The following is a 27472-nucleotide window of genomic DNA, read 5'->3' on the forward strand; positions in this document are numbered from 1 at the left end:
TGATAAAGAGAAACTGCGCTAAACGGCTGAAATCACAGACTCGAGAGGCTCCACCTTCCTTCGCCCGTTTCTCTTCTCCTGCACTGATCACATCTCACCAACAGGCTCTGCCACTGATTCAACATGATCAGTCGGCTGAGAAGTGGAACACGCCGTTTAAACCGAGTCCAAGTGCGCTCGCCATCAGCCCCGACGTTGACTGGCGGCTGAGTGTCCGCCTGGTGCACACGGACCGACCCTTAGCAACTTCAGTGCTCCAGCTCCGTCCACACAGGATGCACTTTTGTGGGTTTTTTGTTTGTGACACTGATGTCAAGTACTGACAATTTGCAGGAGAGCATGACAGCCATTTATACCTCGCAAAATGTCAAAGAAGCCATAAAGTAATGTTTTTTTCTGTAATAAATGAGTCCTACTTTTTTGATCCCAGTTCTTAGAGAACGTGAAGGAGCCATAGTGCTTCCTGTTTGTATTGGTAGCTCTGGGTGGTTGAAGAGGATTTCCCTCCTCACTCTGCTTTTCTTTCTGGTGGATTATTTTTCCCTTCACAATTATAATAAAGCAAAATTACCCCTGGCTTTTGTGAAGGAGGATTTCAGCCCACTGTGCTCCCGACACAATGACCTCATCGGTCATACTGATCTATTCCGACCATCTCCCTACTGTCATTTATTTGCTCTTGTCCATCCACCCATAATGCTTTGACATTGTGGTGCTCATTTTTCACTGGAACCGTAAAGAGCAGGGATTTTAGATTTTGTGCTGTGAGGAAAACAACAATGAATTCCTGGATTTGGCTTCCTATTGAGGTACATTTACACTCCACTACATTTAAAAATTACCCTGATAGGACAAATAAAAACTGAACATTTTCACATCAAGCCTGTCGTTGCTGTTGACTCTGCACCTGATGACGCTCGTGGTATGAACACCTTGCCGTCTTACCCTCAGAGGCCAGTGAGCATCGCCTCTTCCTCTCCACTGCCAGCTTATACCAGTGATGTGGGACGCCAAGTGGGCTGGAGCACAGTAATCAAAGCCACTGGAAACACAGACGACCAGCTGCAGGGACCAGACACGAACATGCATTTGATAAGTGAAGTGGTTTGATTAACTGTCTAACAGCGAGGTTAAGATAAGAACATGCATAGGTTGTAGCACCTAATGACTCCAAAAATGTGTTTTTGGTTGATAAGGAATTAGGTGACACAGAAAAAGCAATCAATTCCTGGTGATCATTTAAAAGCGATTTGTTGCTAATTGCATTTTTAGTTCATTTCTGCTGTTTTTCGTGCACATGAATTCACAGGGGAAGGTTTTTTTGGTTTCCTCACTGCCCCTTTAACACAATAAGCTGTTTGAAATGTTCCATTTTTCTCTTCATCCGTCTTATGTTTCACTGGATATTAGAAAGCGCACCGTCAAAAGACTTCACAGTCAAGTTTAAGAAAAAAAGTATTGAACGATTTAAGCTACAGATTTTGTGCGATCAGATAACAGATGCAGACATTTTATTTATTCTTAGAAAGCTTAAAGACAAACTGAGAATATATTTTCTTTTAGCTGCAGCCATGTTCAAACTCCTATAAATAAATCAGTCAGTCAGACACAAGCAGTCAAGAACAAAAAAAAGACTAAAGCCGGAGCTGAAGTCAGCCACTCTGCTCGGGCCGCTCGTCTCCTCACAGGCCTCGGATGCGGTTAGACAACTCAGAGGTTGAAGACAGAAGATGTGCTGAATCCAAAAGTCCACTCTCGCCCAGACTTGTGGGCTTTGCAGAGGGGTTACGGCAGGCCTTTGCCAAAAGTCATCAAGTCTGCAAGGGCTCTCAAGCGAATATCTGGTGCGGGCTCTGTGTGGACTTCCACAGCGTCTCGCCTGTAGACTGTGCTGGTGAGTTCACTGCTCTGCTGATGGGATTATAGAGGAGATCAGGTACTGTAACAGAGACTTGTTCTTGTCTCTGGAATACGGCCCTGAAAATGGTCTTAAGTTCCTAGTGACAATGGAAGGGAACGATTCACATCCTTGAACAGCTTTGAAAATGTGTTGATTTGCCACAGAGTAAAGAGCAATGTCATATATTCAAGGTGGGCACTTCAGCCATCATCAGGCTCCCTGAAAATTCCAAGTCTGCCAGGTCTCAGGCTGCACATCCTGAGTCTGGACATTTGAATTCACCGGTGGAACGACGGCGGCACAGGAGGCCCACAGAGCGAAGAGCAGCACGGCGAAATGTGCTCTTTGACTAAAGCTGTTAAGCCCCTGCTGATCGATTGGCCTGGCCTTTTACTAGCACTGTACACACACACACACACACACACACACACACACACACACACACACACACACACACTCGCGCAGTAGGACATTGTTTCCCTCGGTTATACGTCCATACAACAACCCCGATGCAAGCACACACAAAATGTTGTGACCGCGCTCACGGCGACACTTGACATCACAGGCGGATGATGCTACAGATAGGCAGCGAGCGGCTCACATCATCCCTCCTTACTTACGAACCCTGCGTCGCTCGGGGGACCTGCCCATCGACACCTGTTGCCATGGATACCATTCATTACTGTCACCGCCACACAGTGACAGGTAAAGACTCGCTGAGGGCGGTTCGCCTGGTGCAAGGCTCGGTAGGATTCTCTTCAGAGTGGTGGAGAAATGAAAGTTGGCAAGCAGGTCGCTCACCTGTTGTTGGACCGCACCACCTCCTTTAATGTGACCCGCTGTCCTCCACAGAACAGAATCATCCAAACAGGTGCAGCGTAAAAACATCACAGTCACTTTTAAGACTCCATTCATCTCTAGCTAGACACCGGCAGGCTAGTAGTGCTAGCAGCAGTAATGTTAGGCTGAGTATCCGTCGTTACATCTTCGTTTTTCACGCTGCTGTGTTGAAAGGACGAACAAGAAGAGACGAAAGTTGCAAGACTCTGTTACCCACGGTAACCTGATCAGTCAGCCAACAGAGGCAGAGCAGCGGTCCATATTTACCATCAAGCCTCCAGCTTGTGTTTTCTTAAATTTGCTGTCTTAAGTTACAAAATGCCAACGATACTGTTTGTTAGTCTTACTAACACTAAGTGTTACTTGTGTCGGATCAGAACTTGGTGGTTTATACTGCGAATAGACATTTCGTGAAGTGGATGACACATCACACTTAGGGCCAGATGTAGTTCATCTCTTTCACTGCTCTACGAGTAAATTGCCACTTTTATTCTTTTCCCCGCAGAGCGATTTTACACGGCTTGATACCCTTTTTTCTAATGTACACTTAAAAAAACTACTGACAGGGAGTCAATATAAAACGTTTGCTGGCTAGGTTTATATTATATCTATTTTTAAATTGAAGCAAAGGCCTATGATTGGTCAAGAGGCACTGAAAGACCACTGGCATATAATTACCTGAACAGCATAGCAGCATAGCATTCATCAAATGGCCTGTGATTTCCTGTGTTGCCTTTAAAACTGAAGGCCAGGTGGGAGACCTTTGTGCAGCGGATGCCCTTCTGTGTTAGAGTCCAGCGTGTAGTTACTGTAAAGGAAGGCAGAGCGCTACAGCATTATTGGAGGAGACTGTTAAAATGTTTCAACCAATGGGATTCTGAGGAGAGAAAAACTTACCTCAAGAGTCGACCGCGAGGAATTCATGGTTTACTCTTCATCTTACTGATCTGGAAATTTCACGGTGGTAAATCAAGAAAAACTGTAAAACAAAGTGACAATAAGGAATTCTGTTCCAAAGCAGAGCCAGAGCAAGAAATTCAGACGCCACTGTCGGGAGCAGCTGGGCAGAAACCAGCCATACATCATGTTCATGACGGGGTCATTTTCACTATGTTACCACCTACTTACCATAACACTGCCGAGCTGTAAAATGAAGTGTTAACAATTTATGCTGCAGTCTTCGTATATTGAGGGTTTGATACAGTGACATGATGTCACAATCTCCTGATGACAAACTCCCCTCAAATGTCTCGTTCAGTCTAATTAAGATATCAGTGCTGTCGTCTGTGTTGCCTTCAGTGACCTCTTGAGAAAACAAGGTTCATCTGAGAGGTTGGTCCAGCTGCTGCAGCGTTTGAAGGTCAGTCATTTTGTGCGTCCTTAACATTTTTTCCCTGATGCAGCAAAGTAAAGGGATGGTAAACATATGTATCTCTTTCTTTTTAGCCGACTGCGCTTATCTGCAAGAGTGCAGGCTGCTGATACTGTTAGTTTGCAAGCGGCGGCACCTCTTTCAGATCGGCCTTAAACAGGGGCCCTCTGTCTCGCCTACTCTGTATTCAGGCGACGTTAAGGTCAAACCTCATTTGATTTAAGGGGGCAGAATATATATATATATATATATATATATATATATATATATATATATATATCCTATATTTATATCCCTGCCGATGGAAAGGGCTAATGTTGAAGCGAGCCTCAGCGTGTCTCATGACGAGACCTGCGACCGAAGGGACGGTAAGGTGTCTCTTCAAGTAATTCCCTGAATCGCTCCATCAAAATAAAGACCCGGGTGAATCATCCTGAGCTCAGTGAAGCTTTGCTGATCAGTATGTACCTGCAGGTGGCCGTGTGTGTTGCATTAATCGGTTCCTTCCTGGCTTTGTTCTTAACCCAATAGCCCTTCGCTGCATAACAACTGAGAATCAAACTTTGTGTCTTTTATATGAGCTGTGTTTTGACTTTTTTTTTTTTTTTTTCTGAACGGGCTAATTGGACCAACCCACCAACTATGATTCAGCTCAAATAACCCCAATCGCGAACCTCAGCTAACCTGTTTGTCTCTCAGTAAAATTCCTGTCGAGTACTAGAAGTTGCTTCTTTGGTTTGATAACAGTGCAAAAGCTACAGATTCAAGCATCTGCTCATGCTCCCAGAACAAGTCTGGGCATAGCTGCTGGGTCATAAAACTCTGTCAAAGTGAATAATGAGCCGGTCTCCAAGGCTGAGTCTGTGCCAGACCAGGTAGGTGACGTGCTGAGGGCAAAGCATGCTGGGAGCCGCGTGGTTCTGCCGACAGGCTCCGCAGCGCTTTGTCATCTGCCGAGTTGGCTCGTGTGCGCACTCTGAAGGGTTTGGGCTGTCGGCGGATCTTGGGGAAGCCGAAACCCTTCATGATGTCAGATAAACACTGGGACTGAGGTAGCATGCCCGGCTACAAAACAGATTGGAAAGCGCTGGGAGGCATTAGGTAGAGAGAGAGGAGAGAAACAGCCGGCCGTGAGAGTGTCTGGGCCGTGAACTCTCCCTCAGTTTTTTTCTTTTCCCTCTCTTTTACTCTCCTTCCCCTCCTTGAAGCAACCTCGCTGGAAAACCAAGCCTCTCCACCAACCCATTAGACAGCGAGGTTTTGAAGTGGCGAGGAGCAGTGAGAGCCTGCTCGTTATTTTGCCTCTATTGTCAACGAGGTCAGCGGTGCCCTTTCAAGCGAGTGCATCACTTTCCTGACAAGATTACATACAAAGTCACGACCACTGTTCAGACTCCTAGGCGCCCTTTAATGGACAAGGCAACAGGATAAAACAAACCCAACAAGTTGGTGGTGGAAGAAACACTGACGGCTGTCAGAAGACTCGTGTTTGGATGCTGAAGATATTATTGGAACCCACAGACAGAGTGAGTCACGTGAGCCTCATAATGCTTTTATGAATCTACTCATGAAGATATGGATGCATCTTTAATTATCATGCTTTGTCAAGATGATTGAATGGAGCCTTTAAAGAGGCTGTTGCAGTGTTTGTAAGTCTGGACTCTATATTTACATATGTTGGTGTGTGAATGATCCGTTCTTTCCAAAGCGATCAGATTCGGTCGAGAAGATAGATCCCCTCCGCCGGCAGCCACCACGTGGCTGCAATGTAAATCTCTACGGGGCAACTTTGACTGTCAAAACCACATCCGTCAACAGTGCTCGCGTCTGACGGGCTGAGGTGGTCCGACTACATCTTGTCACCAGTGTTTACAGAGACGCCTTTCTGTCAGATAATGAGCTCTGTCATGTTCAAGGAAAAGACACAATGTGAGGTGTTGCCTGATCTAGACTGTTAAAACATGAGTTAAATGTTCCGTCATGACTTTGGTAATAAATGATTGCAGGAAGCTCCTTCAAGTGCACTTCTCTCCCCAGAGCGAGACTTGTACTCGACCAAGACTTGTGTTTCTGATTACAAAAAGGTCTCGATCTGCAATATCAAGCTTCTGTAAAAATTAAAACTAAAAAACAAACAAACAACGGAGCTGCCCCAAAGGATCGCGCTGCATCCTACCTCCCCTCATCAAGTATCCACAGTCAGAAAAAGACAAACGTGGTTGTCTTGCAGCAGCTCCTTAAGCACAAACTTAAACACATGGAAACTATCAATGTATTATACTACACTATGAAAGCCCTTGTTGTCTCAATAGAAGGTATTACAGGAGTTGCTGCTCTTACAGGGACTAGAATCAGATCACCCTCTGACCTTTCACACAAACTCTGTCTGGCGAACTGAATTAATTATCGGTCGATGTGAGTTTTGTCGAGCCGCGGTTGGATTCGAACAAACACACAAGAGCTGCTTTCTTTTACCTCTTGGACCTTGTTAACTGGCTGCATGTGTTACACTCTGAGCCTGCAGGAGGAGGTCGAGGTTTGGTGGTTGACGTACAAAGCAGGTGACGGAGCGATGAAGATATTTTGTCTTGCGTTTGTAAAAAAACGACCTGGAGAACGGATCATGCCACACCAAACAGCAGAATATTAATACAGTAAGTTTCAGCCCATCGGATTTATCAACCGGTCTGAGCTGAAATTGTCCTGTAACCTCCTCGACAGCGTTTTGTAAATGATAGAAAAGCCACTCTCAGATAAATCGTATATGTGAAGGTAGCAAACTTGTATTGTAAAAGCGAAACGGCCTTGACATTCACTTATGGTTATACTGTACGCCGCTTTTTACGTTGGCCGGCTGCTATCGTCGGTTTTCTGATGGAAAAGGAAGAGAAAAAATGACTCGATCATATTTACCAGGTAGAGGCTGTTGTAAAAAGAAAAAAAAAAATCTATCCAACAAAAACTGGTTAAGTGCTCGGCTCGATCCAACTGCTGATCAGGTTTGTCCTCGAGGTGTCCCTGGATGATTCACGGATATAATTGTGCGAGCGTAATAATCAACCCCCCCACCACCAAAAAAAAAAAAAGACAATTGCAATTTGTAAAAGCTGGGCAAGTCCAAAGGAGACATGATGTAATGAATTGGGAAGGAAAGTAATTCACTGCTGATTGCAAAGGTGACTTAAGGAAAGCTAAATTATTAAAATGGCCGTAATCAGTCAGCGCACCAGACAGTTCATGCCTGACGGTGCCGTGACAGCGAGCCCCACCCACCGCCTTCAAAGACAGGCGGCACTTTGGAGACGGCGGCCGGACGGGAGGAAGAATCACTGGAAGGTGGTGAGAAATGTCTCTGACTCCGCAGCGGTATAGCAGCGTTCATCGCTGCAGGAGATCCTAAATGAACACCAATCAAAAGGGAATCGAGGCCCACGCAGCGAGCTCGAACCCTCATCATCCCTCAGCGTGAAGCCCCAGAGAGGTGGGTGGCTGGAAAAAAAAGAAAAGGCATCTGGTGGAACTTAAAATAGCCCTGGACAAAAAAGTACAACAGTACTCTGTCATTACGGCAATTTCTAACTCGATTTTGCCCTGTTTAAGATCAGAGGTTCAATTAAGTGGGACCCCGTCACAGAATGCATCAGTACAACCCCCCTTGGTAACTGGACGTCAGCTTCCACAGGAGTCAACCGGCCACTTATTGTAGACAGGATGAGGCTCAGAAGCCTGCTCGAAATAGGCCAAAGCAGCATACAACACCCGCTGAGTGTGAGCTGTGCTGCATCTACTGCACGTCTGAGGCAAACATGGGGATTAAAGAAATAACTTTTAACTTGACTAAACCATGAGAATCAGTGACAAACGTTCACAACAATAATGGCTTCCATAAAAGAGAGGCAGCGCAAACAATATTTTGGGAACGCTGTTATGTCTCAGCTTGAGCTGGAAATAAAACGGACAGGAAGGAGAAGATTGCGTGTTTCGTCCTCTAAATCAAGCCAGGAGACAAGATGGAGGGTTTAGCGCTGCGTGTGCATAAAAATGTCAACAAAGGCAATTAAGTGGAGGAGGAGTGGGGAGGCCTTTCCACATGTGATATTTCACAGCATCTGCAGACGGGGTCACAAACTGGGGTCTGCGATGTGAGGAATTTACAGTGACTGGTCGAGGCAGAGAGATAAAAATGCACATTGCCGAGTCCAGCTGCATTTATTTCCCCCTCTTTTGTTGTCGGCAAGAAGCTGCTGACATTCATTTCCGCTGCCGCCCGTGCACGTTCTTTATCATGCAACGTGTAAAACATAAGCACACGCCTGATTTCCATGAGGTTTTGATGATGCAGGAAACATTATTCATCATGAAAATTACCTTCCGTGCAGACATGCTAAGCAAAATCCAGAGCGTGGCATTTGAACCTGTTATAAAAACAATGAAAACAGTGACCATGGAGTCTTCACAGGTTTGTTGCTCAATGAAAAGCAATGCATTTTTTAAATACATCAAACGTTTTCACTTGTAACAGTAGTGGTATTTTCTTCAGCACACTTACATGGTTCCTTAAAAAAAAAAACAGGTTGCAGATATTGATTAGCATTAACAGTAGCCAACGGTGCTAACTCTGCACTACGTCCCTGGCCGGGGAGCTAGCAGTTGACAAACAACAGCCTCGAAGACGGAGGTCTGTTTGACAACAACTAGCCAGCTAACGGCAGCAAACACTTTAGCAATGAAGCTACCGGAATAAGTCCATCAGGAAACTCCAAATATCCACTCGGTACTGTAAATCGCCTCCATCATTCTCAGAGGCAGCGTACGACCCAGGTCAAGAAGTGTTCATTGAGAGGCTGTTAGTTAGTAGTTACTTCAGCTACCTGTCCAGTGGGGAGGCAGAGCAGCCAGAAAACACTTTCTCCATAAAATATGACCCAGTTTCTGCCAAGTACAAGTCTTAAAGTGGTGTTCTGTGTTGGTTCTGTGAGTCCTGACCCCCTGAAAACACACCCACAAGTGCCGGATGGGTCAGCAGCATTTCTTATTCTATTTCAAGTTACAAACTCTAAAATACCATCGAGGATACCTACACAACCATTTTTCTTGCCATTGTTGGGCCTGATATTGTCAATTTTGACTTCATGAGGACTTAAAGAATGGCTCTGTTCTCTTCACGTCCCACTCAGCCAATACATGAGTCGGCATGCAGATGTCAAAATGTCCTTTGCAAAAGTCACTTTTCTCCACCTAAAATTCTTATCAGTTCATGCCGCTCCTGTCAATACTATTCATTTATCGTAGATAGAGAGAAACAGTGATGGCAGAGTGTTTGACCCAGACTGACGGCTGAATCTGCAGCACTGCAGGCAGGCAGGCAACATGACTCCTCTGACTGTCTGCAAATCTAAAGTTTGGAGCAACAACTGACTTTTAGTACAGAACTTAAAAGGCCTCTTGCATCCTTATTAACATTCACAATTCACATTCATCAAACAATTATTTCAAATGAGTTCAAAGTGAGAAATAAAATTAAATCGCACAGTAATTACATTTCAAAATGACTTTCTGATCACAACAAACGCTTGAAAAGGGCAAATTTTCAAAGAATTCCCTTCTTTTATGTAAAGAAAACTTCAGGTGTTTTTTCATTTTTTGCCACAGGCCATGTGAAATGCAATTATTCTATAAATCTTTTTAATCTTTAAGTAAAATATAGTGTTGTGTCCTGCAAAGAGTTTCCGTCTGGATATGATAAAAACCGCGAGTCAGTTTCAGTACATTATTGAGCTATCCACTAAAAATCCATCAGCGAGGTTAATATTAAAATGTGCATGTCCTGCCGAACAGCTTAATGTGTAACAGCATGAGACCTGTTGAAACATCAGCCCGCTGCTGCTGGATTCAAGAGATGCTTTCACGTCATCTGCTGCACATTCAGTCGACACGGGGCGGCGAGGTGTTTGTCAAAGTGCAGCATTCAGATTCTGCTGAAAGTGAGCGTAACGCAGTGCAGCACCTACAGTATGTAAAGACGAACACACACAACAGTGAGGATTTGCGACGTTGTGCCTTAATGGCTGCTGATGTCAGGTGAGCACAAAGGGAAGTCACAGTCGCTTCAGCAGACGTGCTCAAAGGATTTTCTGCTACCAGATGATGGACAGTGTCGCCCTCTTTAATGTCTGCACCTTTCCATTTTCCAACATGAAGGGAAACTAAATAAATAAAATGAAAGAATGTCTGTGTGATAAGCAGACTGACATAATATATAGTAACTGGCTCAGTCCTGACAGACGACAGGACATTATGTTGTGGAGCAATAACTTCGGAACTTTTGGCAATAGTAGCCAATTTCATGGCTTTAATAATTATCATTCTAATTTCATTATTTAATTCTGATCTTTGTGGGTCTCCACACACACATTCATACACCGATGGCTCCCTTTTCTTCTTCTGCTTCTCTTCTTGTGCACTGATACGGAGTGATTCCTCTCACCGAAGAGCTCTGCTGTGGAGTCAACGTGCCAGGTCGGCTGAAAAGCCTCTGATAAAGGCTTTCTAGTGCCCGCCAAGGCAAGCTAGGCAAAGCTACAGCCACAGATGCTTGCCGACAGCCGACAGTCACCGTTAATCCTGTAAGGATGTCACCTGGACATTACAATGACGATGAACATTCAACATGGCACTGAATCTTTTCTTGCGGATATGTTTCGCTCCGTGGTGGAGGTTACCATTCAGGGCATCACCTGATGATCATTCACACGCTCGCGGACAGGAGGAGCAGGCGACGGAACTGCTGACCTTCAGCTGCAAAGCCTGGTGGCAAACACAGTGTTCTAGCATTTTCCAATATCTGATGATGGCTTTATGACGTCTGGTTAGAAGTTCAGTCGAGTTCACACTTTTTCTGCAAACCCAAAGACAGAGCACAAGACACAAGCATTAAGAATAGAGAAATAAATAAAAATTGAACTTTAAAAATCACTGTCAACAGTCAAAAAAGCACAAGTTCCTCTGAAGTGTCTATAGTAGTCTGACTGCAGTGAGATGAACACAGACATTGTACCAATTACTACCTATTCTAGACAGCCTGTAACAAGTACCCTGCAGCAAGAACAGCAAACCTCCGAGTACAAAGGGTGATTACAGTCTGAAAGGGTGGCAGGAGCTTTCTGTAAAGCGCGCCTGTCGAGCAGATCATTGAATCTCTTCTAACTCCTGTAATCTTCCCATTCCGACTGACAACGCCTTTTATTGTATTCTTGTATGTGGCACTGAGATTGGCAAAATGTCAAGGCAAGGGACGGACTATTGTATGTGCTGTATGAGTGAGATTATCGGGGTCACATGATGCAGAAATCATCATCATTTGACAAACAAAACTAAACTTTTTATGGCAAAATGAGGATACAGTGGACCCATTTCTTATCTTGTTTTTTTCGAGCAAAACTTCACTCTGACATTACCGGTGCAGCTTTCAGTTCCTCGGAATGGAAACTACCTTTTATGTGTTGTTACCTGGCGTTCCTCTGTGTATTTTTCACCGCTCTCTACATCATTTTATTCCCATATAGTAGCGCTCACGACTGCACAGACAGTGTGCTTTTTGTTCTAAAACGTGGTGGGAAAGCGAAATAAAAATTCTAAAGTAAGGCATCTTGCATGTATGTGTGTGTGTGTGTGTATATATATATATAAAAACACACAGTCAATGGGTGAGATCAGGTCGAGCTCTGCATGATAAATATATTGTATATTGCAGAATCAATGGCTCAGGGGAATTAACGGCCTGCCTGCTGAGCCCCGCGTGTACCAGCTCCCTTGAACTGTAATGTAACCTCTGCTCGTAAACCTCCTAAGTATTACACTGGGACAAAAAGTGCGAGGGAATAATGGTGGAATGTGACAAGTAATCTTACCTTTATTCTCAAGTTTTATCGCCCCTGTGAAGTTCCCACCTGACGGATTGCCTCTGGCTGCGTGCCCCGGAGCTCGCAGTTCTAATGAGTACGACAAAGACGAGGAAGTGCGACACACGCAGAAAGCCCAAACATCATCTCAAGACACTGGAGGTAAAGATGAAGACTTCCGTGTGTGTGTGTGTGTGTGTGTGTGTGTGTGTGTGTGGGAAATATGAGTCGTCTGGTGGATTTAAGGGAACCTGAGGTCGTATTAAAGCTGTTAAAACTCTGGATAATCAAAGGATTCACTAATTATTACTGGCAGGTAATTCACCCACGCCTTTAAAGAAAATCATACGCACCGTTAACTGAATTTGCATATACAGTGTAATTATCTTATGTGATTGAGTATATTTATATCCCTTAATAATTATCGCACGCGATTTTTTTCCAGACAAAATGGAGATGAGTACATCTGGAGTTTTAATCGATCAAACCTTAAGACGCATGCTAATCGAACTGTGGCTGGAAGTCATCACGGGTCATTTTTGACATTTAGTTATCATTTAGTCAATTAAGCGTCAGACATATTTAGTTTCTATATTGAACAGAAACTGTAATTGAACAACTGAGAATTGAACAATGGCCAGAACATTTTATTTGCAGAATATTATGATGTCACAGTGGATTTAACCCCCTTAACCCCCTTTTGGATCTCAAATGTCATCACGTCATTTTATCCTCTGAGACGTCTGACTGTCAAGTTCCATCGTATTAATTCTGGAGTTATGTCCGTCACGCTGCACTGAACTTGATCTCTGACCACCAAATTCTGCTCAGTCCATCCATGAGTCACAGTGAACACAGATACTGCATTCATGAGTATGGGCCGTCATGAGATCATAATGACCTTTGACCTTTACACTCTTTAACCAAATGTGAAGAAGTTCCCTCAAGGTGTTCCTCATGTACGGACACACAGACGGATGGATCGACAACGTGAAAACATAATGCCTCTGGTGCAAAAACACGTTCCCCAACTTGTAAACATTTGGCACTTTTTTGATAGTATAACTGGATCAGCTAACTGATGCTCTGTACATTCTGTTTGCAGGATTAGAGAGAACGTCAATGTTTTCGTGAGGCAAGAAGAAAACGCAGTAAATGATTTATCCAACAGGAACATACATAGATTACAGCTCCCGCCCTTTTCATCCGACTGCCTCTCACGAGCAAAAACAAATACATTTGCACCTGAAGAGCGAAAACAGAAAATCCATATCCATTCATCTCTATAATTTAGACTTAAAAGTAGAGCAGACAGACGAGGCTTGATCTTTTAATCCGGAGGGCAAACAAAACAGGAAATTGGTACTGGAAAAGGTTTTTTAGAATTACATAAAAATGGAGACGTCTTAATGAATTATTGGAGGACGGCGTGTTCCAAAACAAGAGCAGCATATTTTGTGGCACGGAAATGAAACTGAGAAAACAATTGGTTCAACCTGAAGGCATACTCACTTTGAATCTGCTGGAAAATAGTTAAATAAGAAAGCACACAAGCTAAAAGGGTCTGCGAGAGAGTTTGACAAGAAAATGAATTCATTCTCAGGCGTCTGGCAGACAAAACGTCTCCTCCCCACAGAAAAGGAGCGAGTCCACAAATGTGAAATAAAACGCGGTGCAGTCTGTGTCCTGGCATCCTGCGGTCTCCTGTTAAAGAATGGACGTATGAGAGATTCAACAAATGTGAGCCTTCAACCCAGAGCTCCAGTCAAGGTGAAATACATGACGGACAACACAATAAAACAGCGTGAAGAAAGTTGAGCTCAAGAGACTTTCAAACTGGGACCCAATCAATCAGCGGCAGTGTGCAAATATGAAGTCAGAGTCGCATTACAATTTGTGCAAATGTTTAATCGTTTGTCTTGGCATGAAGCAATATTCAGTACAAACAGGATTCATTATTCTTCAACGGGCATGATAGTAATGTGAGGACTTTAAGCACAGCATACAAATTATGTCAAGCTCCCAAAGTAAACCAGAGCGCAGGCACGGGGTGAAGAAGTATTTGCATTCTGAAGGAAAAGTGTCACGTCATGTGAGCTGCATGTACAGTACGGGACGGAGTGATGAAACTAATAGGAATGGACGAACAACATTCCAGAGTCAAAATTGCACATAAAACATTCCTGAGTGAGATTTCGTCCGAGATATGCAGTTTTGAAAGGGCTAAATATTACACGTTCATTCAAACAGCTCTACTTCTACTGTAAACACCTGATAGAAATGTTAGAAAACATAATTGACCATTTGCTAAACGATCATAGCTTAAAAACCTTAACTACTGTAAGAGCAGCAGGTGTGTCAGGTGCCGGATTCATACTGAAGCGTTGTGTATATTTGGCATATAACGAGTTTGGAGGGTTGTATCTTTTTATTACCTTTGCCAAAACCAAAATCACAAAAGCAAGAGTATAAGAACTTAATTGATTTAACAGTGTGTTCAGCTCCTTAAAACGCGATTATTAGTGAGTCTATTTCGCGACTGGTACAGTACATCCACTCTGTAAGATATTATTTCCCCAACGTCCTGGATGATGTTTAATTTTGGATCAACGTTAGCAGCTGCGTTCTGCTTTTTTAACTGGATTTGGATAAAGTTTTAACTGCATCAACTCCAGGCAACAGAATTAAATTCACCAAACACATTGATTAGCTGTTCCACAAAAAGCCTTTTTCCTGCTGAACATTAAAAGTAAAAACATGAATCCGCAAGTTTATATCCAAATATAATACTATGATACTGACATTTTACCTGGAACATGCAGCTTTAGCATCAGTTGTTTAGCATGACATCCTGTATGCGACAATCAAGCGTAAATGTACAGTTTTCATTTAAAGGTGCAATATGTAAGCATGAGTATGAACTGCCAACAAATAGAGGCAGCAGAATAACTGCTGACTGCTGTTAGCTCAGTTAGCCGTGCAGCTAGCCAGACTAGCAGGGGGAGCGTTGGTGTTTGCACCCCGAGCACAGGAGCTTTTGACAGAAGGGGAAATGAGGTCATCAGGCCTGTGGGTAACTGGTTAGCATGCTAACTTCAGTTGTTATCTCTTCCACACAGTACGTAGACATCTTTAACATAATGTCCACATTTGTTGTTTATAATGTTAATACAGTTTGAATGTTTTGAACTTAATTTCTTACATGTTGCACCTTCAAAAGACTATACAAAAATATTAAAAAATCCGCCTGAGACAGTGAAGCTTGATTAGCTTGCTATACACAAGGCTGGCTGTCATTTGAGGTGGCTAAAGCGATGGCAGGGCGGCTAGAAGGCAGCGTTTGCTCAATCAAGACCCCAGTGTTTTCATAAGTTACTATGGATTTCGATTGTTAATTTGCCAGTGTTATTATTGTAAACTCCATATCTGCAAATGTAAAACTTGACAGGTGTAGCAGCAGTAACTGGAGAGGTTTAGCAAATGGTCAATTCAAAAATAAAAAAAAAACTGCATAGTATATCATAGTTTACACATATTAAAACTGTGTGTTTCAAAGGCACATGGTGACAACATGTATTCACTTTAAATGCAGAGTTCTGTGCAGGAGTGGGAGTGAAGATTAACACTGGTTTCTTGTGTCCAGTGCCAGAACCAGCATTTCATATGACAAAAGAATTCTCAGTTGTACAGTTGGAAAAGGATAAATAAAAGATAGATTTCACAGGGCAATGCATTAAAAAAATTGCACAAAATATAAATCTGTTGTTCCTCATTCGTGAGAGATTTTTCTGATTACATTCATGATTGCTGAGTTTAATGCTGCTGCAGTCGTCTGTGAGCTGAGGTCGGCACACGCGAAGGAGGCGTCGTCTGTCCTGCAGACCGAACGTGTCTGACAGCTGGTTGACTCTGACTGACTCTGTATTGTCCTCGCTGCAGCAACACCGACATCTTTCATTAAACACTGTCTGCAGCTGACTGGAGGCTCAATCAGACAGTCCAAGTCAACAGATCTGACAGAGCTGCTATTATTCATTTCTTATCATCGGCGATCATTAAAGTGCCTGTCATCTTGTTGGATTTGTGTTGACAAAATATTCTCACATAAGTTGCTTGGTGATATTCTTTAAAGTAAGCAATCCAACATTTGACCTGATCGCACCCTGAGCTCTATATTAAAAAAAACAAAAAAAACAACCAACAGCAAATGTGAACAGATGTAAAATATAACTAAGTTAAAACTTAATCCTAAATGCTTAATGCTCAGCTCTAGCGGTGGAGCCTCCCGAGGTACTTTCACACTTATGAGGTATAACGAGGCCAGAAAAGTACTCTAATCAAAATCAAACTGCTGTCTCTGAAGTTAAGCCGCTGTGATGAAGTAATTTTTGTCTGTAATTTTGTTCTCAAAGTGAATTTTTCTTGGTGCAAGAGGAAAAATGTGCAGTGCAGTGAGTGTGTTTAAATTGCAAATTGATTATTTTCTAACATGCAGTTTAATTTTTCCTGATTGCAGTGCAGTGGCCTCCTCATTCGGCCTTGTATCCAGATGCTCAGTTCAACAAGCCTACTTCCATCGGAAACTATAGAAAACAAAAGTCGTGTTGTTTTAAACAAAGTTGCTTTTCTACAATTCAGTTATAGACAGAAATAAGTTTATGAGCTGGAATGTTAATGGAGTGTAGAAATTTAGTCATTCAATTTGTTTTAAACGTTTTTTATAGTTTTAACACGTTTAGATTAGCTATGTTAGAGGAATTGTGGCGAAGTCCATCTTAGAAACAATGTAATGTTTAAAGCCACATACTGCACTCTGCTCTGGTCGTGGAGCCATTATTCTGGCAGTACAAATAACACTAATTTAATCTTGTTGGAAGTAGACTGCTAGACAAATGTAGGTGCAACATGCTTTTTTGTATCACACCATCTGGGCTTCTCGGGCGGTCCTCACAGACTTCAGTGGCAGCTCGTCTGAGGTATCCACCGGGTTGTCGTAGGCTTCACAGTCCTTGTCCTCGTGCTGCTCTCTTGCAAAATTCACAAAGACCTGGAATACCAACAAGGAGAAGAAGGTACTTAAAGGCAAATGCAAGATATAAAAAGTCAAAAAAATCCAACACACACACCACTAAAGGGCCTGTGGACATTTCTCTACCCGGCTTATTTCTGCTCTCCCCCACCCTCCGCCTGTAAAACAAACAGAAGTAGCGCTACAGACAACGGGGTGCATGTGAATGAGTTGCCAGACGAGAGCTATGAAGCATCAAGTAAGCGTCTAGACTCACACAGTGAATGTCAGTTTGACATCTTTGACCAGCTGAGAAGGAGTATAAAACAATCATTCTTCTCTCTGTGATGCCCATTTAATGTCAGAAGAAATCAATCCTATGGCGTTCATAAAAAAGCTGTGTGTATTTCATTGTGCTGTAAACATCACTGTAGTCGGGGCTTTTTACTCTCCTCGCATTAGCGGCCCGTCGCGGTTAAAGCTCCACAAAGAGATTTTTTTCACTCGACTGAAGAAAGGCAACAAAGAGGATCATATAAAATGATAAGAGCATTGCTTTTTCATTAAAGGGTTTTCAGCTGCCGTGTGAGCATAAAAGCACATGTGAATTACTAGATTGTACTTAAAATCTTAATGGGGAAAAAAATATATAAAAATAAATAAATAAATCATCCCGACCAATTCCATCAGAAACCCCTCAGACTGCCTGTGAGTTAAACCCGTCTTCGCAGCTACACACTCTCCATCAAATTAAACGGGACAAACGCGGGACGGAACATAAATGAAGATAAATAAACAGTCGTGTCCTTCTTAGGGCTTTTGTTTTTTTGAGGAGCTCAGATAATGACGACAGGCTGATAAAGATATATCCTGTCAGCCTTTGAAGCAGCAGTTTTTAATTAGCCAATTCATATAATCAGCACCCTTATAATTCAATGTTAATGATAAAGAGGAAAACGTCTTATTAACATTAGTCAGTTCCATTTTTTTGAACAAAGGAAGAGCTTTTCCAATTACTCTGATGCATTCACTGCGTCACAGCTGTGTGATATCTCCCCTCTTTGGAAGTGAAAATGTGGAGTGCAGGCATTTACATTACATTACTTTATACACATTCAAACCTTTGAAATAGTGTTTGTTTTGTTCAGTTTTCCTGCCGAGAGGTAGATGAGAGGACAGATCCCACTGTAATGATCTTGAATACTGAAAAAGTAGCTTAGCCTTCTCTCAAACCACACATGAGTGTTTTCATATTTCTGTTTAACAAAAACAAGATATAAAAAGATATGTGGCTCAGGGGTAGAGCCAGCGTCTTGTTATCAGAAGGCTGCTGGTTCGATTCCCCTGGTCTGCATGTCGAGGTGTCTTTGGGCAAGATACTGAACCCCAAACTGCTCCTGATATGCTGGTGAATTATTGTAAGTCGCTCTGGACAAAAGTGTCTGATAAATGTCCTAAATATAAGTGTAAATGTTAGGCTAAGCTATGCTAATTCGCTCCTGGCTCTAACTCGAACTAGTCCTTTTTTATGGGACCATGTGATCTAATTGTAGATATGTTATTCTACTGGGGTGCATGTTAAACACACATCTTTGCTACTAGAAATAAAAAGACATAAGTAGTGTGGGATCATGGGAGTTGTTGTCTTCATTGTTAAACACAGTCACCTTCAGTAAAATTATGGATTTGAACATCTAGTCGATTTAGACCAATGCAGAAATGTTACATACTGTATCTTTAGGTACATCAATATTAGTGTTACATATTAAGTTAATGATTCTCTGGCTTTCATCTCTTCTAAAAAACCTATAGTGTTTGACACCTGATGTTTGTCAAATGTCTCTTTTTATTCTTATTTATCCAGGAGAAGTTTCCTGAGCACAAATACATTGTTTTCTGGAAAAAACCTGCTCAAAAGTCTCTCTGGAAAAGCACCCCAACACAAACAAAACCTAACTCAATTTGTTGTCTTCAGAGCAGCTAAGCATCTGAAGCAAGGCAGAGGTGAAATGCCTTGCTCAAGGGCAGCTCAGTGGCAGTGATGAGCAGAGGCAGATTCTGAGTCAAACGGTTTAAAACTCGGGATGTCAAGGAATCAAACTGTTACGCTTCCAGTCAGAAACTGTAATTCTACAAGAGGGGATTAGCCTCCTTTGTTCACTTGAAGGTAAAATAGGCTTTTGCTGCTTCCAAAGAATAAGCAGCAATTTGACTTTTCACTTTGTGTGCAGCAAATCAGTTTAATTGGAGTTTGGGACCTACATATGTAAAGCTTCCTGACCTCAGAGCTCGCGGAGCTGGTCGCCAGCTGGGTGCAGAAAGAGCAAAAACAGCAGACTACCTCGTAACTGAAGAGCAAGCTACGTCTGCAGAAAGCCTCAGGCTGAATCACGCGTCTGTCTGTGTGTGTGTGTGATGTCAGGCCATCAGCAGTGTGTATCAAGGTCACAGTTGTCAAGGCATCTTATCGGGGCAGAAAGAATAAGAGAATAAGAATGACAGTAGCAACAAATACACCCTGCGCCCCTCTCTCTCGGCCTCTGACCCTGCCACTGGCTGATATTGGCTTGACGTGCTGATGCATGCACAGTATTTCATATTCACAGTCAAGGCTGTATAGTTAGAATTTCTAAGTGCATTCAAATTTCCATAAGATTCTTAGTGTGACAGAAAGCGCTTCAACAAGTGCAGCTGACAGCGTTTCATCCTGTGGTGACCACGGTGAATTCATCCCCTCTCTCCTCATAACGCCACGCTTTCTGTATTTAGCCAGCCATCCATTCATGACCTGAACGTCATGCACCAGTGCTGTTGAGTGGCATTTTCTTAATGACAGATGGATACAGGCATTAATTACATTACAGAGGCTGCATTTGGGTGTTTATTTGATGCCCGTTGAGGCAGAACAGAGAAGGGGAAGGACGTGAGTCACCCAATTAACCTCCGCTGTATTTCAAAGGAGTCCATGCAGAATGTAAAACAGCTACTTTTACATGTCATCCACATGTCCACTGACTTTGAAATGCTCTTGGGCGCATCAAGATCTTGCTTTAGTCTGGACTCAAACATTTGACTTCAGTAATACATAATAAGATTACATGTCTTTATATATATATAGGAATCATGTGGTTGCCATCAGTAGGCTTATTTGGAATTAATATCATTATTATGTACAATTTTAAACAAGACTTGGGCATGTTATCACTTTAAACATTTGAAAGGGGACAAATGCTAGAAAACACTGTTGCCTTTTTGCAAAGCAAAAATATCATTTACTTGGAGCCACGTCCCCGGACACCCGGAAAATGTAAGTCGAATACAGAATCTCCTCTGACAGCTATTTGTTTTTGTCTCCACAAACTACTAGTGGGAAATGTTTGGCTCTGAGCACTGACAGTAAACCAAAAACAATCCAGTGGACCCAAAACAATTAGCCGAAAGACCCTAAAGCACTCAGTAGAGCCGGGACCACATGATAATTCTTTGTGGGTCTATAACTACAAGAAACTCTAAGTGCATCATGTTTTACCTTAAAACAACAGACTCATTTTGATGGTATAGTGTCTTGTAACATGGTGAAGAGTGAACCTGGGGTATGCATTACCAAGGCATTTATAATAGGGTCATGTTTTATTTTACTATAACTAAGAGGTAATAAGATGGACTGTAAATCATACAATAGTCAAAAGTGAGCATGTTAGCCTCTGATGGGGGGAACAAATATGATCTTAAATTATTTTAATATGCTACATAAAGGGTTTGTGTTACATGAGCTCTGTGGGTCAGATTACTTGACGTTCTTATTGTCATATTGTTTTGTAATGCAACTAAAATGTTTGGGGGGCACAACGTAGCTTTTTGCAGGATCATCGTTGTGACAGTCCCATATTCTTGACTGTAGTATTTCTATGAACACTAAAACTCATGTTAGCTTGTACAAACTAAGGCCTGTAAAAAGAAATCCTTTGGAGCTGTATATACGAAGAGAGGTTATGTGATTTAAATGTGCAGCAGTGAGTGACTAACTAACACTTCACATTCCTGCCACACAATCTGCTTCTGAAGAGACGGTTTAGAAAGTCACATTTTCCTTTCAAACGCTCAGTCTGCTCTGCACTGTCTCGGCCATCGGCGTTAACGCCCGAGCTCCGGGCTGAGCGTGGATCAATATTAATTGTAGTGCAAGTCTGGTGTTATACTATAGGTCACGGCTCTTCTCTATAAATCACCAGCTGAAAGGTGACAGTCTGGGTCTCCAGTCCTCCCCTCTGTGTTTCAATACTATGACCTCCTCCTGGTCTAGGTATTATTTATTTACTGCCTCTGATCTGGTAAATATTGACCAGTGCAGAATGTGGGGCAAGTTGGGGAATAAAAGTTGAAAGAGAAATGACGTGATGTAAGGATAAAGGAAGACACCAATGATCAAAGGAGGAATCACCGACAACAAAGTCAGAGAAATTCTCTTTGCATAAATGACTTTCCTGTCACAGTGGAAGGCTGACTGTCCCCTAAAGGGCACATTTCACTTAAATAATGCTGCTAAAGATGGTTTTTATCTTGAATTACGGGGTTATCCACGAGGGGATCATGTTGATAATGAAATGCCTAACATCCCTGTAGTATTCTTTATACCACCTAATTTGATTTAAATACAAGAGTGCCAGAGTACAACAGACAACTCTGTTAGTCACTCACTTATTCATACATCAGTCTGGATTAGTTTGAAATCCAAGAGGAGCCACTTCTCTCCCCCATGGTGAGATGGACAGATGAGGTGGACAGGTGACCTTTCTGGAGGTCATCCCCACCTCCCACCTGGTCATCTGCTGCTGAGCTAATGACGGGCTTGCAAGACCAGACACACTTGCACTCGCCTCTGAGTGCCTGATTGCATCAGGTCCTCGGGGGCCAGTTGGAAAACACAAGGTGAAGCCAGTTGTAACATGCAGAGCTTACTTTATCGCACCGATCAGGGGGTCTGGGCAGTGCACTCGGGCTGGAATAAAAAAAGGCACAGGCCGGAGGAGCCTTTTATATATATATATGGAAAGAAAAAATCACAGTCCAGATTTTTGATCAATACTGGGATCTGGCAGCTGAACTATCTTGGCTACATGAAATCAGTGCGGTCCTCATTGATCAGTCTGACAGCCTAAATCGGAGATGACAATGCATCGGCAATGATAGATGTTTACATCTTGTCCTGGACCGCACAGACTAGCATTAACCGAGAGCACTTAAAATGCTGAATGCACTGACTGATGACCAAATAATCTCTTAAACTGAACTGGCACTCCACAGAATCACAGCAGGATAATAGAACCCGGCCGGCCGGTGCCTGATACTCTGCAGTCGTCCAACTGTCTGCCCATGTCAGAAGTGAAATCTGGAGTCACACTGTGCATTTCCCACAACTGTTCAGCTAAAACTGACGTTCTGCCCTCAAGGATGATAACACGAATAATTGCACAATAACTAAACTAAACTAAATTTGACTGGCAAAACTAGATTTTATCTGTTTTTTTTTTAAATCAAAAAGTTACATGTGAGAATATTACATGAGAGAAAAAACGAACAAACAAGCAAAACTACGTAGAAATTAATCATTTTGTTCAATTTGGCACCCCAAACATTTTCCGATGCAAATGCCAGGTCTGTAGCAATATGTCAGACGTAATGTAGGTGCTAATTATGACGTACTGAAATCTTATATGTTGAAGTAAAAGTGGCGGAGTGGCTGAGACAGAGACACTATCCACTATATCACAGAGACACTGTAGCATCAACATGATTCTGAAGCTGTTATTTTAATGTAAAAAGTTACATAATGTTACTTTGTTTGTAAAGTTTGGGTCAAGTTCAGACATCTTCAAGAAAGTTTTGTAAGATGTAATCCTTCACCGTCTGAAGGCGAGTCGATACAACAGCTGAACTTGGTAATTCTTTTCTCCAGGTCTGCATTCTCTGATATAGTCTTCATTATATTTCTGGGGGTGAATATACTGTCCCTTTTGATCAATATACAATGGTATCATTCTACAAGGTAAAGGTGAGAAGGAATCGACTGACATCTCTTCATCTCCATCTGTTGTTACTGCGACTGAAAGCTGGCTGTGCTTTCTTTCAAATCTCTCCATTTTCATCTCAACCACCAGAAATTGGAGCAATACGCAGGTTAATGCCGATGTCGCTGTCTGCGACTGTCACTTCTAACCGTAACCACCTGTGAGATCAGTGAATAAACAGAAAAAATAAGATGGGGACATCCACATCTAGTAACAGGCCAAATTATATTTGATCAGCTGAAGGAATAAAAGTTCTGTTTGTCACGTGTCAGGGGGGTAAATCCTCTGCCTTGATGGAAGCAAATTGGACTCAATGTCTAGGGCATTGGGAGTCAGATAGGTTGACCTGAGCTTTTTCTGTGTAAATAAAACTTGAATCAAATTAGGCTCACCTCAGTTTAGAAGATGGTGAGAGGAAGAAAAAGTCTTCGGGCCTTACCTGATCCAGAGTGGTCTGGGACACAGTGTAGTCTTCGACTTCCAGCCTTTGCTGATGGCTTGTGAACACGCTGAAGATGTTGGCCAGAGCGCCCTGCTCGTACGGGAGCTGATACTGCAGCGTGTTGTGATGCTTCTCCTTCAGGACGCTGCCCGGGAAGTTCTTCTGGACAAAGTCCTCGACTGGCTTCAAGGCAGGAGGAGAGCCGCCGACCCTCACGATTACTGTGTAGCCATCGCCAAATCTAGAAACAATAGACCCGAGAATTCAGTACAAAAAAAGAGACACAAATTGCTCACTGCTGGTCATCTGAATATTTTCCCCTTTCTTTTGTAGTCACAGCTCAGTGTGATGGATGATAGGTTGGTGAGCTGAAAGAAAGAGGCGAGGCAGGAAGCAAGATATATAATTGGACTCATATTTCCCACCAGTTCAGTCTTCATGGATGTGGTGAACTGGAGGGGCTGGTGAGAGGAAAAAGCAGCTTCACTCTAACAACAGTAGAGTTGTTAGCTGATGAATCAACTTTCTCAAGAAATAGCCGGTCAGCTAAGAAGACATCAATTTGAGTTGAAAAAGTGCCAAACCAGATGGAACAGAAAAGACTTTCAGACAAAGGTGGAAATAAGTCAAGAAGGCTTTGCATGACTGAAACAACAAAGGATTCAAAGAAAATATATTTCATATATTGACAGGCATTGTGGTGATTATCAAGTCATGCTAGCCAATACATTTTGAGCCTCTTGCAGCCATATTTGACTTAAACATATTAAACCTAAAGATTTCTGCTCAAAAGCTGTAATCTAAAAAGATTGTTATGGCATTAAATAGTAAATAGTTATTAAATAGTTAATGTGTAATCTAAAAATGAGACACAGACACAGGTTGGAGCATTTAAGCAGCTAAAAAGAGTAAGCATTGGCTTTATATTTGACGAGCAGATCGGTGTTTGCTAGTGATGATAAGGTGATAACATATCCACGTTGTGTTTGGAGCATGTTCTGAAGCCCTGGGTGGCAAAAAATTCATTTAATGCTAATTCAATAATCTGAGCATAAAAACTCTAAGGAATCATACTATAGGATACATAATGTAGAGTGCATATAAAGTGCTTGGTTCAGTTGAACAACCAGGGTTTTGAAAATGTCCCAGCACAACTTCACATGAATGATATCCTGGACATAAAACACGTTCACAGATGAAAATGGCCCATAGCTAAAGCTCTAAAGCTAATTAGCATTCTGCATCTTCCCGGTTGTACGCCACGTCTGGCGAGCACAAAATAAGACTCTGTGCCTTGTTATTCTGTCGTTAGCACTCTTATGACCCATTGTTTTCAGCCTAATTAATTCCCTAATGTTGGATTTACTCGTCGAAATGTCCATTGTGGGCTGGTACAGCGCTACATGCAACGAGAGTCAGAGGCTCCCTTAGTGGCAATTAGAGATATGGTGAATAAACTGCAGGCCTACATGATCCCAACGGGAGCGAGAGAGGAAGTGGAGCCTGGTGCCGGTGCTGAAATGCACAATGAGCGGGCACCATGGGCAGCAGAGAGCCTCTCGTTAAAACACAACTGCTTGACGCTGAAGAGCAGCAGGCAAGAATAGAAGCACTGTGCATCAATACTTAGAACTGATTTACATTATGACAGATTAATGCCGCCATCCTCAGCTGGAATTTTCTTGCATTATGATTGGACTAGCTAGAAAACATATTTTGACCTCTGCCCCTTGATCTAGAACTGGCAGCGTGACAAGAATAAATTCAGGACATTGTGATGTCTTCCTAAGATTTGGTGTTTGTCGGCATCCTCGTGTGACACCACAGTGACGAAGAAGCTCCAAACAAAAACAGCTACATATTCAAATCCGTTGCATTTAAATTGGCTGCAGTGTTACAGGGAAGGAAAATGACACGCAAGAGTGCAGAAAATGTCCTGCAACTACTGGACTATTTCCCTTTTCATGATGCAATAGGGTGGCATGCTATCCTGCCACAAGCACATCTGCGTGGAACCTGCTGTATGAGGGAAGATCTGAGAGCTGTGCCTGCACTGTGATCTCCTCAGGGGCTGCACACGGCGGGTGATCAAAAGCATCCCCGTGAAACTCCAAGACCTGTTATGTAGTGAACATCATGTGGATACAACTATGCGTGCCCTGCAAGTATCAGCATGTTAGCGCTTAATTAACCGACTGCCCTTTAGACAGCCCTTCAACCATACTAAATTATACTCCTATTATACTGACCTGAGCCCTGATCAACCTTGCCATGAAATACCGTTCCTTTCTCTGGGAGGGGAGTTCATTGAGTGTGTGGGGCTTCATTAGCTCAAAGTGCAAAGGGAAGGCAGTATGATAATGATCATCAGAGGAAAACGGGTCTCAACGACGACTCTGATATTATCTCACAAAACAAATTACACCATAGAAGCACTGCTTCGCCTTTCTTTATGTAGCTCCTCTCAGGTTGTATTCAAACTTTTTAATTACCTATTTTCATGGCTACATTCCATTGTAATACTATTCACATTTGCCAGTGAAATTAGGCATAAAATGATTAATAATGAGAGATATTACACAGTAGGACTTAGACTTGTTAATGGGTACTTGTTAATGTAATATGTTCATTTGGCTGTTTTCAGTGTGAAAGGTATGAAAGAATCATGAATAAAATTTGGTGTTTTTTTAATAAAACCAGTGTGAAAACACACACACACACACACACAGCTTTTACAGCAAGGTGCTCAATCCCAAAAAATCGTGACGATGAATTTATGTCACATCATTACATCATGTTAAATGTAATCAGCGAGGCTTTAAAGTCACCAAAAAACAAGTGGTCACAGCATGCTGTGTATAGGTTTGCTGCATGAGAAAGCTAACTTAGCTTACCAGCTAACGACAGCTACAGTTAGCAGCAGTGAGCGGTTAATTCAGGTGGTATGCTGCTGAGTATGAATTCAACTGGTGGCCAGTTCTTACATAATGCACCTTTAATATTTTGTGAAAGTATCAATAGTTATCCCCACGATATTGTCACAATATTGATACTGATAGGTGCTTTTATGTATTTTTCAAAATTGAGATATATATAGTATATTGTGATACGGCCTAAAGGTCCCTGGTTATCATTCGTAGGCTATATAGCCCAGCTCTAGCATACATTCCATATGAAGCGTAGCCAAAACACTTTCATTAAAGGACAACAGCATAGCTTGTGATGATTTTTATAAGGTACACAGTCTGTAATCAGACACTACCACCAACATCACAGCCGTCCCCACACATAAAGCTCGGTCCATCATCCAATCAAGACTATGACCATAATCTCCTTGTGTTTATTATAGCTCCTGGCTCGGGAAATGTGCTTTGTCTAAGGACTGCCAAGCTCGGCCAAGATGCAAAAACATTTTTGCAAAAATCCAATAAGGCCGGGAAGCAATGTGGCAAAAGGGTTTTGGCGTAAGGGTTCGGGGCGTATGTGGGTAATGAAATGCTGCCTGTCAGTGACAGTAAAAGAGCTTATCAATTAGCTTCCCCTCATTCTCTCTCCCTGCATACCTTACTTTTTATTTCCTTTCTCTCTGCAGCTACACAGGGGCTTCAGGCGGCACTTTGGGAAAAATATCTTCCTTTCATATTCATCATTTTTACTTTGCCTCTGTATTCATAACAAAACAAATTCTTTCATCTTTGATATACTGTTGGTCTTGGCTCTCCTCAAATAAACTCCGCCTGGATAGAGATAGGTAGGTTTGGATATGCTTTAACAGAGCCTGTATTACACTGTGTGTTTGTGACAAAGGCATGACATGCCTGAAACAATTGATTAGCTTTTAACCAGTAGCTGGTGGTATAAAAGGTAAAAAAATAAATTAAAAAAGAGAGAGAGATCTCTCCAGTGTTGGGTTGGATATAGTCTTAGAGAAAATAATGAAT

At 42.4% G+C, this 27472-nt stretch overlaps 1 protein-coding gene and 1 long non-coding RNA gene across 9 annotated transcripts in view; both read right to left on the reverse strand.

Moving 5' to 3' along the window:
• Positions 1-944: 944 nt before the first annotated feature.
• Positions 945-3742, reverse strand: LOC119027859. Its single transcript, XR_005077492.1, has 3 exons — positions 3638-3742; positions 3419-3548; positions 945-1062 (listed from the first exon to the last, which is right to left on the reverse strand). It is a non-coding gene; the product is annotated as an uncharacterized LOC119027859 (long non-coding RNA).
• A 10158-nt stretch (positions 3743-13900) lies between these two features.
• Positions 13901-27472, reverse strand: part of LOC119027099 (phospholipid-transporting ATPase ABCA1-like) — a 169539-nt gene continuing 155967 nt past the window's right edge. For all 8 annotated transcript variants that reach the window (XM_037111973.1, XM_037111974.1, XM_037111971.1 and 5 more), the window contains 2 exons: positions 23529-23772; positions 13901-17060 (listed from right to left, as the gene is read on the reverse strand). In XM_037111973.1, the coding sequence (XP_036967868.1) occupies positions 16932-17060; positions 23529-23772 (373 nt within the window). In that variant the 3' untranslated portion in view covers positions 13901-16931. The remainder of the gene's footprint in view (positions 17061-23528; positions 23773-27472) is intronic.

Source organism: Acanthopagrus latus, chromosome 10 (assembly GCF_904848185.1).
Source record: "Acanthopagrus latus isolate v.2019 chromosome 10, fAcaLat1.1, whole genome shotgun sequence".
Taxonomy (NCBI): Eukaryota; Metazoa; Chordata; class Actinopteri; order Spariformes; family Sparidae; genus Acanthopagrus; species Acanthopagrus latus.